The sequence below is a fragment of the Pteropus alecto genome, unplaced genomic scaffold (genome assembly GCF_000325575.1).
Source record: "Pteropus alecto unplaced genomic scaffold, ASM32557v1 scaffold157, whole genome shotgun sequence".
Taxonomy (NCBI): Eukaryota; Metazoa; Chordata; class Mammalia; order Chiroptera; family Pteropodidae; genus Pteropus; species Pteropus alecto.
In genome coordinates, this window is record NW_006440626.1 from 3,941,795 (window position 1) to 3,953,665 (window position 11,871).

Below are 11,871 nucleotides of genomic sequence, written 5' to 3' on the forward strand. Positions count from 1 at the left end.
TCTGCAAAGTAACCCAGGCAGCAGAACAGGAGGAATACCCTCTTCTGGAGGCAGCCTTCACCTCCTTTTAATTATACATTCTAAGAATGAAACTAATTGAACGTTCAGAGAATAGCCTGGTCCTGAGTGATAGGTAATATGGTTTTACAGTTTGGGTGTCACTAAATGATTTTTCAGGCATATAAGATTAGCTGAAGTATAAAATATACCAATGAAATAGGTATAATTCATTGCAACGAAGATAAATATTCTAATTATCAGCATGCTAAGCTTCATATAAGGCTAAATCCACACTATTTCTTCTCTTAGCTTCCCAGTAAAACACATTGTCCAGTTTGAAGCATAGAAGTAGTTGTGTCTATTGCTGAATTGATTTGTATTTGTTTATTTGTTCTGAGACTGGTACCTGAAGGTTAATGAGGGCGAAAATGTACCAGTTATTAGGTGATCAGGCTTTGGGAGTTTATGGAAGGAACAGAATTTGGAGTAAGAATGTGCTATCTGAAATTAGTTTTAACAATTAATATTTATTAAATAAATGTGCTAGGCTGTATGTAAAAGAGAACTTGGAATAAGATGTCTCATATCACAGGCATTAGGTTTAGATAGAAAACTCACAGGAGTAAGTCTAGAAATACCAGATTTTTATCTCTTTAGGTTGTTAGTTTGTTATTTAGCCATTTTTTCCCCCTTGATAAACCTTCAGTGGTCGATGACATGTAATTTTCAAGGAAGAGATGTGTTGGGAAATGGAAGTTTTCTCCTGTTATAAACTTTTAAACAAATTTAAAACAATTAATTTAAAATTTGAATCATTGAAAGCATGAATATTGAATCATTGATCAGTGCACATCAACAAATGATGTGCTTTAAAGCAGTTAATTGAGGCATCAAAAGAAAGGCTGCTTACCATTTATTAGTGAATTAAATCTGCTTAGCACTATTTAATTGACATGATCTATAATTGGTGTGATGAATGTAGATGGAACATGTTCAATTTCCCAATGTAAAGTGAATCTAAGTCCAAAGTAGCATTAAATGGGGCATCAGTTCTTCACCTGGCAAGCTTTTGAAAAACACCAATGCCCAGGCCCCATTCCAGACCAATTTAAAACCTCCTCAGACGATTTGATTTGTGAAGTAAGGGTTGAGAATAACTGGAATGGGGGAAAAAATTCAAGGATAAGGATACAGATTTTGTTCCAGTCCTGGCTCTTTTTTTTTTTTTTTCCCCCTTCAGTATTTTGTTGAGGAATTTTGTATCTATATTCATAAGGGACATTGGTCTGTAATTTTGTTGTGATGTCTTTCTCTGGCTTTGGTATCAGAGTCATGCTAGCCTCGTACAATGAGTTGGTAAGTGTTCCCACCTTTACTTTCTGGAAGAGTTTGAAGGATTGGTATTAATTCTTCTCTTAAATGTTTGGTAAAATTTATCAGTGAGGCCATCTGGGCCTAGGTTTTTCTTTAGAGAAAGATTTCTAGTTACTAAGTCAAACTCTACTTGTTTATAGGTCTATGTGGATTTTTTTTTCTTGAGTCAGCTTCAGTAATTTGTGCCTTTCTAGGAATTTGTCCATTTCATCTAAGTTATCTAATTTGTTAGCATATAGTTCTTCATAGTGTTCCCTATGACACTCTAAATTTCTGTAGATTTGGTGGTAATATCTCCTTTTGCGTTCCTGATTTTTGTCTCTGTATTATCTCTCTTGATTATTCTAGCTAAAGGGTTGTCAATTTTGTCAATCCTTTCAAACAACAAATTTTTGGTTCTATTCATTTTCTTTTCTATTGTTTTCTGGTTTTTATATCATTGCTTTTGGTTTTAATTTTCTTCTACTTAGCTTGGGTTGAGTGTGCACTTCTTTTTCTAGTTTCTTAAGGTGAGAGCTTTGCAGTAGATATTTGAAATCTTCCTTATTTTCCAATATAGGCATTTACATTTATGAATTTCCCTCTAAACACTACTTTAGCTATATCTCATAAATTTTGATTTATTATTCAGTTCAAAATACTAATTTACCTTATCTCCTTTGACACATTGGCTATTTAAGAATATGTTTAATTTCTACATATTCATGAATTTCCCAAATTTACCTCTGTTGTTCGTTTGTAATTTAATTCTTTTGTGGTCAAAGAACATACTTTGTATGATTTTAATTCTTTTAAATTTATTGCGACTTGTATTATAGTCTAGTATATGGTCTGTCCTGGAAGAATGTTCCGCGTGTGCTTGAGGAGATTATGTATTCCACAGTTGCTGGGTAGAGTGCATTGTTCAGGTCTTTTGTATTCTTGCTGATTTTCTGCAATGGTAGAAAGTAGGAGAGGGCGAAGATGTGAGACTGCCTGGTCCCGAGGGGCTGAGTAGGACAGAGACTGCAGCAGCTGCAGATGCCTCTTAAAGGGAATGTGTCCGTGAGTGGACTTTCGTGGTGACAGACCTGCTTACACTGAGTACCAACCAGCACCAGGTCAGCTGCTCATGGGTCACCAGGGACTCAGAGGGGGACACTGAATTAATTGTTGGAGCAAGGATCAGAGGCAAGGATCTCTCTCGTACAGAAGTGCCGGACGTATCCATTAATAGGAGGATTGAACCACCAATATAGAGGATGGGGGAACCAAGGACATCTAATCAGAAGGACAAGAAAAAAGAAACCAAGACTATAATAATTTAAGGAGCCTATGGGACACAATTAAATGTAAAAATATCCATGTCATAGGGATACCTGAAGGAAAACAAGACATTGAAGACCTATTCGAAGAAATAATGATGGAAAACTTCCCTAACCTGGTGAAAGAAATAGACATACAACCACAGGAAGCTCAGAGTGTCCCAGAAAAGATGAACTCAAAGAGGCCTGCACAAAGACACATTATAATTAAAATGCCAAAGGTTAAATACAAAGGGAGAATCTTAAAAGCAGCAAGAGAAAAGCAATTACCTCCAAGGGAGCACCCATAAGACTGGCAGCTGATTTCTCAAAAGAAACTATGCAGGACAGAAGGGCTTGGCACAAAATATTCAAAGGGATGAAAACCCAGGATCTACAACCAAGAATACTTTATCCAAACGATAGCAAAGCTATCGTTTAGAGTTGAAGGACAGATAAAGAACTTCCCAGACAAAAATAAGCTAAAAGAATTTATCAACACAAAGCCAGTATTACAGGAAATGTTGGAGGGAGTTCTTTAAGAAGAAAAAACATGCATCAAAAACACGAATAAATACATTCCCATCAACAAGTACCTCAAATGGAAAAGAGTTAAGCACTCCAGCCAAAAGATAGAGTGGCTGAATGGTTAAGAAAACAAGACCCCTAAATATGCTGCCTACAAGACACATTTCAGATTAAAAGACACATGGATAGGACTGAAAGGAAGGAGATGGAAAAAGATGTTGCCTTGATGGACCTAGAGGGGATAGCGCTGAATGAAATAAGTCAGATAGAGAAAGACAAATGTTGCATGATTTCACTTACATGTGGAATTTAAATAACAGAATAGACAACAACAACGGAAACAAACTCATAGATAGAGACTATTTTGAGGGCTACTAGATGGGAGGGGGGTTGGGAGGGTGGTGAAAAAAGGCAAAGGGATTAAGAAATACAAATGGACAGTTACAAAATAGACATGGAGATTTAAAGTGTAGCATAAGAAAAATAGTTAACCATGTTGTAATAAAAATGTAAGGGGGAAGAGGGGTACTAGATTTACTGGGGTGATCATTTTGTGAGTTGTATACATCTCTAATCACTATGCTGTACAAGTGAAACTAATATGTTATTATATGCCAACTGTATTTGAAAAAAGCTCATTGAATTGTACAATGTAAATATGAGCAACTATTATATTTTAATAAAGCCAGGGAAAAAAAACTAAAAAAGAAAGAAACAATTGAATGCCTACGGTGTATTAAGTGCTTTGGAGTTGGGGGGTGGCATACTTTCTAAGATATGCTCCCTGCCCTCCAGGAGTTTATAAACTGGTAGGTAAGAGAAGATATATTTAGAAGTAAGTATCACACAGGGCACATAATTAGTGTATTTTTTATATCAGATAAAAGGGAGCCCGCAGGAGGCCTAGAGTAATTCTGAATGCTGAATCAGGAAAGTCAGGTGAAGAGGGTAGGCATTTCCAAGTGAAGTGAATGAGGACCTGGGAAAGTACGTAGTACTTGGGGAAGAGTAAGTTAGATAACCTTGACCGGGGTGACTTAGAATGGGAGAGAGCACAAATAAGGACACAAGCCAGTGAACTGTCACTGCAACATGGGAAGACACGGTGCAGTGAACTCGATAAAATAGGAGAGCGGAAGAGATGGAGTTGGCTCAGAAATTTTAATATTAGTACTGAGGAGAGGATAGTGATACCATCAAAGAGAGAAAGGATGGGAAGTGGATTAGGTTTTTGGGAGAAAGACAAGTTCTGCTTTGGACCTGCTGAATTTGAAAGGTAGTCAGGAGCCTAGTTACAGTTCTGCCATTCTTGGAGGCCTTCTTAAAACTGCTCTTTGGATGGAAAAGACAGATATTAGGGTAATATAATTCCTAATAGATGCAGGTCCCCCTTCAATGTGACTTGCAGGGACCTTATAATTGAAGACTTATCATGTAAGGGGACTTTCCTTGGCCCATGGGATGGATCCTCCTAACCCTCTTTTATTCTGAACATTTTCTCAGTCTCCAGATGCAGACCTCGCCGCCATCATTCTGCATGATGTGCAGTGGTAATAACCCTTTAGATTTCCTCAACATTTGAAATTGAGTTCATTGACTTTTAACTTGTGAAAAATCCCTGTGAAGTTGTTTGCCAGAGTGGAAATAGGAGAGTCACCTGTCACCCTACCCTAGCCCGGATGTGCTTTGAATCATCAGGTTTGGTTGTTTTACTTCAACAGAAAAAGGTTCTAAGTGAAGAGGAAGAGGAAGAAAAGTTATATTAATGGTAAAATATTTTCTGGCCTAGCAAAATGCATTCCTTGGTGAAAATAGGTATGATTTTTAGATACAAATGAAAAGATTTTACAAATAACATTTCCTGATCTGTGTGAATAGCTATGTCATTCACTAAACCTATGATGGTAAACATTTGCTACCAGAAAGAAAGCGTAGAACGTCTTGAAGGCTTTTTCTGCTGGGTGTTGGTCCTCATTATAGTTCCTTTGAGTTAAGCATTTGTGTTTTTTTAGCCTTGTAGGAGGTTTTGAGCAAGAGGCAAGAGTTTGGCACTTTGTGGATTGTTATCGCCCTGCAAGACCCTTCGCAACTTCCTCTTGCCGCCCGCAGCAGAACGCGGAAACTGTGCTGTATCAGGCCACTTCTGCAATTAGTTGCAATTCAAGGGGATCCTTCTTTTACACTACACCCTTCTGTTTTGAGACTTCCTTTACATTTGAAAATGTGTCTTTGGTGGTGGAATGCCCGACTGAGCCTTCATCTCCCCTCTCTCTTTGCTGCCCTGCAGTGCTGCAGTTGAAGCTCCAGCAGCGCCGGACGCGGGAAGAACTGGTGAGCCAAGGGATCATGCCGCGTAAGTACCACGCTCTCTTTCAGCAGGTGATAGACTTGCTTTTAGGACATGGTTGTGTGTAGCCAGTATTCCACAGAAGGCATTCAGTGGAAAACAGAGGCGACAAGTGTCATCTTTCACTCTTCTTGTGCCTTTCCAGGTTCAGGGACTCTTAAATCACTAACAGTGAAGGTAACTGCCCATCTCCATCAAGTTCAGTGAAACAAACAGCATTAGGTTTAACCATGCCATTGAATCATCCTTAGCGTTTGAATTGCACCTTTAAACGGGCTTTTGCACCCTGTTGCTCTTCCTTTAATGGGAGGAATAGATCTTGAGCTGGGTATTGTGATGAACTCACTTTGTGCCTACGATTTGCCTTAGTGTTCAGGTTCTTGGGAGGAGAAAACCCTTTTTCACTTGGTGTTTTGAATCAACTGCAGTTCTATTTAGAGCAAGATCCTCAGATACCCTGAGGCTGGCATGGGTGCGAGTGTACTTGAATGGAGACTTTGGTGGGGTTGTCGCAGAGCTGGGCATAGTAGATGCAGAACTGTATCACTTAGAAATGAAACCAACCTTGGAATCTGTTAAGAGGAATAAGAAAATTTGCTTCTAATACCAACAGCATTACAGACTGAGAATTCTACCACTGAACCACCAGTGCTTGCTCAGTTAGCATTGCATACTGAGTGGAAGCTGGAGCCAGCAAGATTTACTCTTTTTGATATATTTTTTAAGTAATCAGCAGAGAGCTTAGACTCTCCCTCTTCTTTCTTTTCTCTCTGTATATTATCACTACTTGGATACAACCTAATGAAGCTTTAAAAAAAAAAAAAAGTCATATAACAACTCTTAGCTTCATAGTGGGGAACACTGATATTCTTTACCTTAACTCAGTGCCTGCTGACCTGCTGCCACTGTATTTTCCTGATTCTCATTCATTCAAAATATTGGAGTACCTAGTACTTGCCCACTGATACAGCAAGATGAATCCGGCTCCTGCTCTCAGGAGTTTTATATTTAGAAGGAAAATATCATAAACAAGTAGACAAATAAACAAGATAATTTCAAAGTACGGTTTAGTGTCATGAAATAAATTAACTGGTTGGTGTGTTAATAAGTAGTAGGAATGAGGTGGGGTCACTTTGAATAAGATGGTCAAGAAAGGCCTCCCTGAACAGGAAATATTTGAGCTGAGATCTGAAAGATTAGGTAGTTAGCTATTCAGAAGTAGGAAGAGGGCCCAATGAGATGGAAAAGCAAGTAAAAGGGCCTAGTGCAGGAAAGGGCCTGGCATGTTTGAAAATCTCAAGGATGCCAGTGTGGCTGGGGCCAGGTAAGTGAGAGAAGAACAGGGGCAAGTTAAGATTGGTAAGGTGGGTGGGGCCAGACTGAGGGCCTTGCCAGCCCCGTGGAGGTGGTGGATTTTAAGAACAGTGGAAAGCCATTGAAGGCTTTTAAGCGAGTGAGTATGAGATTTATGTCATCGTAGTGGCAGATCTATTTCTAAGAACTCAAACAACATGGCACGTATAAGGATTCTGAGCTCTGTTTCTATCCTAAGCATCAGCCAGGAGACTTAAGTCTCAAATTTATCTTTTTGTTTGCTGCAGCTAACTACCAAACCATTTACCCACATTGTGCTTTTTCTGGTACTCCAGTGAAGGATTCCCCACCCCCAACCCTTAAAGTGTCAGATAGAGCAGGTGACTTGTGCAGTGAATCAGTAATGTGATGAGGTAGGGCAATGTCATGCTTTACAAAACACTCCAAATCTGCCAGTCCACAAACAAGTTACCAAGGGTCTCATCTACTTACCCCTTTCACCCAGGACATCATGTATTTAGCATCTACTTTGTGCCCAGGATAGTCTTAGATGATACAGAGATTAAAGAAATATAAGGCGTGGTATCTGCCTTCAAGACATTTAACAGTTTATTTGGGTAGCCGTATACAAAATAGCAATTTAGTGCCGAGCTGTAGGGTGTTGATTGTAATTATGGTACCAGTTCCGAGAGCGTAATGCTACTTCTCAGGATTTGTGTAATATGTTCAGGATCTAAAAGCCATGCAGAGGTGCCCTGTGCTCTTCTTCCTGTCTTTCATTTGATACCAGAGGCTACTGGAGATCATCACTGTTTAATGGGATTTATTGAGTGCAGTCTTCTCGCTTAGTATTCCACGTTATTAAGTGATGTTTCAGTTACCGCATTTATCTGTCTCTCCAGCTAGACTGTGAGCTCCTTGAAAAAGTGTCTTATATTTCTGTCGCCAGTGCCTGGCACTGAATGAATGAATGCAGACAGTTAATTGAAAAGTATGATGCGTGAGAGAGAGAGAGGGAGAAAGAGAGAGACACAGATAGACAGACAGAAACAGATAACACTGTTGCTAACTTGTTGAGTTTCCGTCAAGATCCTGGGTTTTAAAATGTTCTGAATATCTATTGTGTACTTAGGATTTTCTCTGTATCTGTGAAGTGAAAATAATTGCCCTTCCTATAGAAATAGAAATGACCTGCTTCTGTGAGAATACCGCATCTTCCCTCATAACAAGAGCTACCTTCAGCTATGAGCACAGTCTTGGTTTTCAGCTTTTCTAGTGAAGGAAGTAGGGAGCAAGCTCTTAGATTATGAGAGGCAATGTTGAGGCCTGAGAGTAGCTTCAGGTATGAAATTCCCTGCTCATCTACATACCTGATGATTCACAGATGGGGTCCTGAGTTCCCAAAGATGAGGCTCATTTTTGCCAGCCCCCACATTGTGCCCCCCACTTCCTGACCACAACCCTGTGCCCACTACCCTAACTCCTATTGCAGTCTTCAGTATCCTCCGCCTCCCTGACATGCCCACCACTTGCTGTCTTCCACGAACCCCACTTCTCACTCTCCACTTCATGTCTTTCAAAGAAAATATAAGCAGTGCTAGGAGTAAATCACAAGTGACCAGCAAGTTGTTCTTGATGATTGGAGATTTGGAGACCTGAAAAAGTAACATCTGGTTTGAAATGCCCACTTCCATTCCCGTCTTGCTGGCCTGAGGAGTTTCTGAAAAGTGCCTTTATATTTAAATTTGTTATACAATTTAGGAAGTAGGTAGGGCCCTCAAGCTGGGAGAAAGGAGCTGTGTCGTCATGCCTATATACTGCCTCATGTTTATGTGTTTATATCTTTTATCAAATTCTTCTCATCCTAATCTTCTTTCTAGTTCTGGGAAGAAAAACCTACCCACCTCATTTCCCAGAATACTCATACACAGTTCCCATGTAGGACGGTCCTTCACTTCTGACATCGTATCTGTAGGACATAATGTCTTCAGTGGCTCTCTTACCTTCAGTATTGTTCATGTTCCTGCATTTGGTTCAAAGTTGGGGTATGGCCTTTCTGTAAAGTTCAAGGGATTAAAGAATCTCCCAATTTCTACGCACTTATCTCTGCTGCTTGATATGCTCTGTTTATGGCCTCTAAACTATGGGGTATAGAAGTTGGTTTCTGATATATTTTTAAACAGGATCATTTCCCAGAATCCTTCGTTCTCATCATGTAAACATGTCTCATTTAACACCACTTAAACCCTACCAAATACAGAGTGCCAGATAGCAAAGGATTACATATTCCAGGCCCTAAGCTTTCTTTAATGTTGTCTGAAGCTCTGCATGTCTTGAGGGAGAGGAGAGATGGCACAGACAGGAAGCTGGTGTTTAAGTCCAAAGATTAAGACCAGGAATGCAGCTGTATCCAGAATGAAGACTCATGGAAGATATGGGCTATGTGTGGTACACTTTATTCTCACAGCTTCCCTCACAGCCTTTCTTTTTGAAATTTAAAGGTGCACAAGGTCATACAAAAGATAAAGGCGAAAATTAAGAAAAATGTTTTAGCGATGAAAGCGACTGCAGAGGATTAACATTTTAAAGGAAAACATAGAAGTTCTCAAACCCAGACAAGTGAGAAGAAAGTCTCCTGTAATATTCCTGGATAAGAGAGAAGAACCTCGTTTGTCTCTTCCGCCTCTGCCTTTTGTTATTCTGTTGTGAATCCTTGAGAAAAGCATAGAGTAGCATGTTTCCGATGCTACAGTTATCAGTTTATTATTTACCCAAGTGCACATAATAGAAAAACCTTGAGACCTTGGCAAGCACATGAAATATCATTGTTTTTATTATAGATTCTCTAAGGAAGGACCTTGCTTTGTTTCTAGAGTGACCTTATTTTTTCATTTTAAATGGTCTTTGTGTGTACCCAGGCAGTGTCATTGGTCATAATTACTCCAAATGGTTGGGAGAATCCAAAGAGAGCGAGGACAGTACATCTCAGAGAAGGCAGCCAGTCATTGTCAGTCCAGACCTGTCAAACCACGTGGCCCCTGAAAGGTGCTCAAACAAGTTTGCGAAGTGAAAAAGTGAATAAATTGGCCAGCTAGTTTTGACTGGTTCATAGGTCTACAAGTGAGCCCTGTGTATCTCACATTGAAACTGCAAAGGGCAGCTTCACGTGAATTCCCACAGCTCTGTGTTTTAATAAGGTTTGCTATATCTTGACTCCCGAACCCTTCCGTTGTGCATTTTGATCCCTTTGCCATGCTTCAGCTGTCAGTGTTAGCAAATGGTACACAGAGACAGTGCGCCCAGTTGTAGCACTCAGAGCTAATCTAAGCTGTCATTTTACTGGGCCCTAATGTTAGCTGCAGATCTCCTGTCCATCTGACTATAGCAGTCTCTACCCCAAGAAGAAATTTATTCTAAACTCCGAAAGAGGTTATTTAATGGCTGGAAGTGTCAGGATTTATTACTATGATCCTTTTTTCTCTGAAACTAAAATTCTTCTTAATAATATTTTTGTTATTTGTAATTCGGGGGAATTATTACTTACATTATTCTTCACCAAATGTTTAAACTGAGCTTCAAGTTTCTCTTTCCTGAGTACATGGAGGTCAAATCCATTTTGGTAAAGATCTTTAAAGATCTTTCTGTTTTTGTAATCTCTAAAAAGATAAACCAACCCCTGCAGTTTCAGAGTTTCTTATAATGAGAAAGAGGCTATGATTTAGCTTTGTCACTATCAGTTCATCTTTATTAAATCCTGGGGTACCATGGGACCTTTTCCCCAAGTTACCACGAATTCAGAACGAGCCCCTAGACCAGCAGTATTCTGTAACACTAGGCAGAAGTGCTGTTGAGTACTTGAAATGAGACCAGCTCAAGTGAGGAGCTGAATTTTAAATTTAATTTAAATTAAATGAACTTAATCACTTGTGGTTGGTGACTGTTTTATTAGACAGTAGAGTTTTTTAGATCTTACTCTGCCACTTAGGTAGGACCAAGGTGACTTTGGGCAACTCAGGTAACTTTTCTGGACTCAACTTCAACTTTTATAAAATGGGAGTAATAACTCAGCCACCTCACAGAGTTAGTTGGGAGATAAATGAGATGGTGTGTTGTTCGTGCTCTTGAAATATACGCTTTGTTATTCTCAATTAACAATGAGAAGAGCATTTTCTTGGATCTGCCATCTTGTAATTCTGAAAGCACCATTTAATATATATATGCATGTCATTAATTTCTGTCAAAACCAGTGTTTGGGAACAGGAACTTTTTTTTTTTTTTAGGCGAGGCAACCCTTGGTTGTTGACCTCACAGATTGCAAGGACCTTGTCAGCTTGCAATTTCTTATTTTTTATTTTTCACGCCTACAGCACCTGGTCTTCCTAGGTGGTCTCCCATCCAAGTACTAACCAGGCCCAAACCTGCTTAGCTTCTAAGATCAGACGGGATCGGGCTTGTTTGGGGTGGCATCACCGTAGACACTATTTTTCAGTAAATAAAATCCTTCTTAATTTCACTTTCTTCTCTGCCTGTGGATTAAAAAACAGCTGCTAAAAATTGTCAAGAGTCAAAAGAACCACTAACCAACACGGTACTCTGTTAAGATTGTTCCCTTTTTGGTCCTGTATTAACAGGACTGTCATTTTATTAGCTTGCCCTCTCCTTGGTAGTGGATGTTTCTTTTTTAACCTCTCTTAAAACAAACAAGTGGCTAGGTTTGGAAATAATGTTTTTTGTTTCTGGGCAACTTGCCAAGAGGTAAAAATGTTCACCAGTGGGGACACAGGTGGTGATTCTAGAGCAGATGAGAGGGTCTGGTTTGAAGCTAAGTCCCCCGCACCACCCCCCAAGGAAATGTTGTTTGTTTTGGTTTTAAGTGAAGTGTTATAGTGTCCAAGTCATGTCTCAAAGGATACTTTGTAAATTGTGAATTTGGGTGGGAGCCAGGGTGAGAGCCTGGGCCTTGGTCATTTCCCATTTTCTCTAGTCCACTTGGAAATTGCTAGAAGCTCTGTGTGTTAGTTTCTG

At 39.6% G+C, this 11,871-nt stretch overlaps 1 protein-coding gene and 1 pseudogene across 1 annotated transcript in view; one reads left to right on the forward strand and one right to left on the reverse strand.

Moving 5' to 3' along the window:
* MKL1 (megakaryoblastic leukemia (translocation) 1) overlaps nt 1-11,871 on the forward strand; it is a 92,412-nt gene that overhangs the window by 45,406 nt on the left and 35,135 nt on the right. Inside the window, exon 2 of the mRNA XM_025050621.1 lies at nt 5,473-5,538. Coding sequence (XP_024906389.1) covers nt 5,473-5,538 — 66 coding nt within the window. The remainder of the gene's footprint in view (nt 1-5,472; nt 5,539-11,871) is intronic.
* Nucleotides 11,205-11,323, reverse strand: LOC112484286 (annotated as a pseudogene).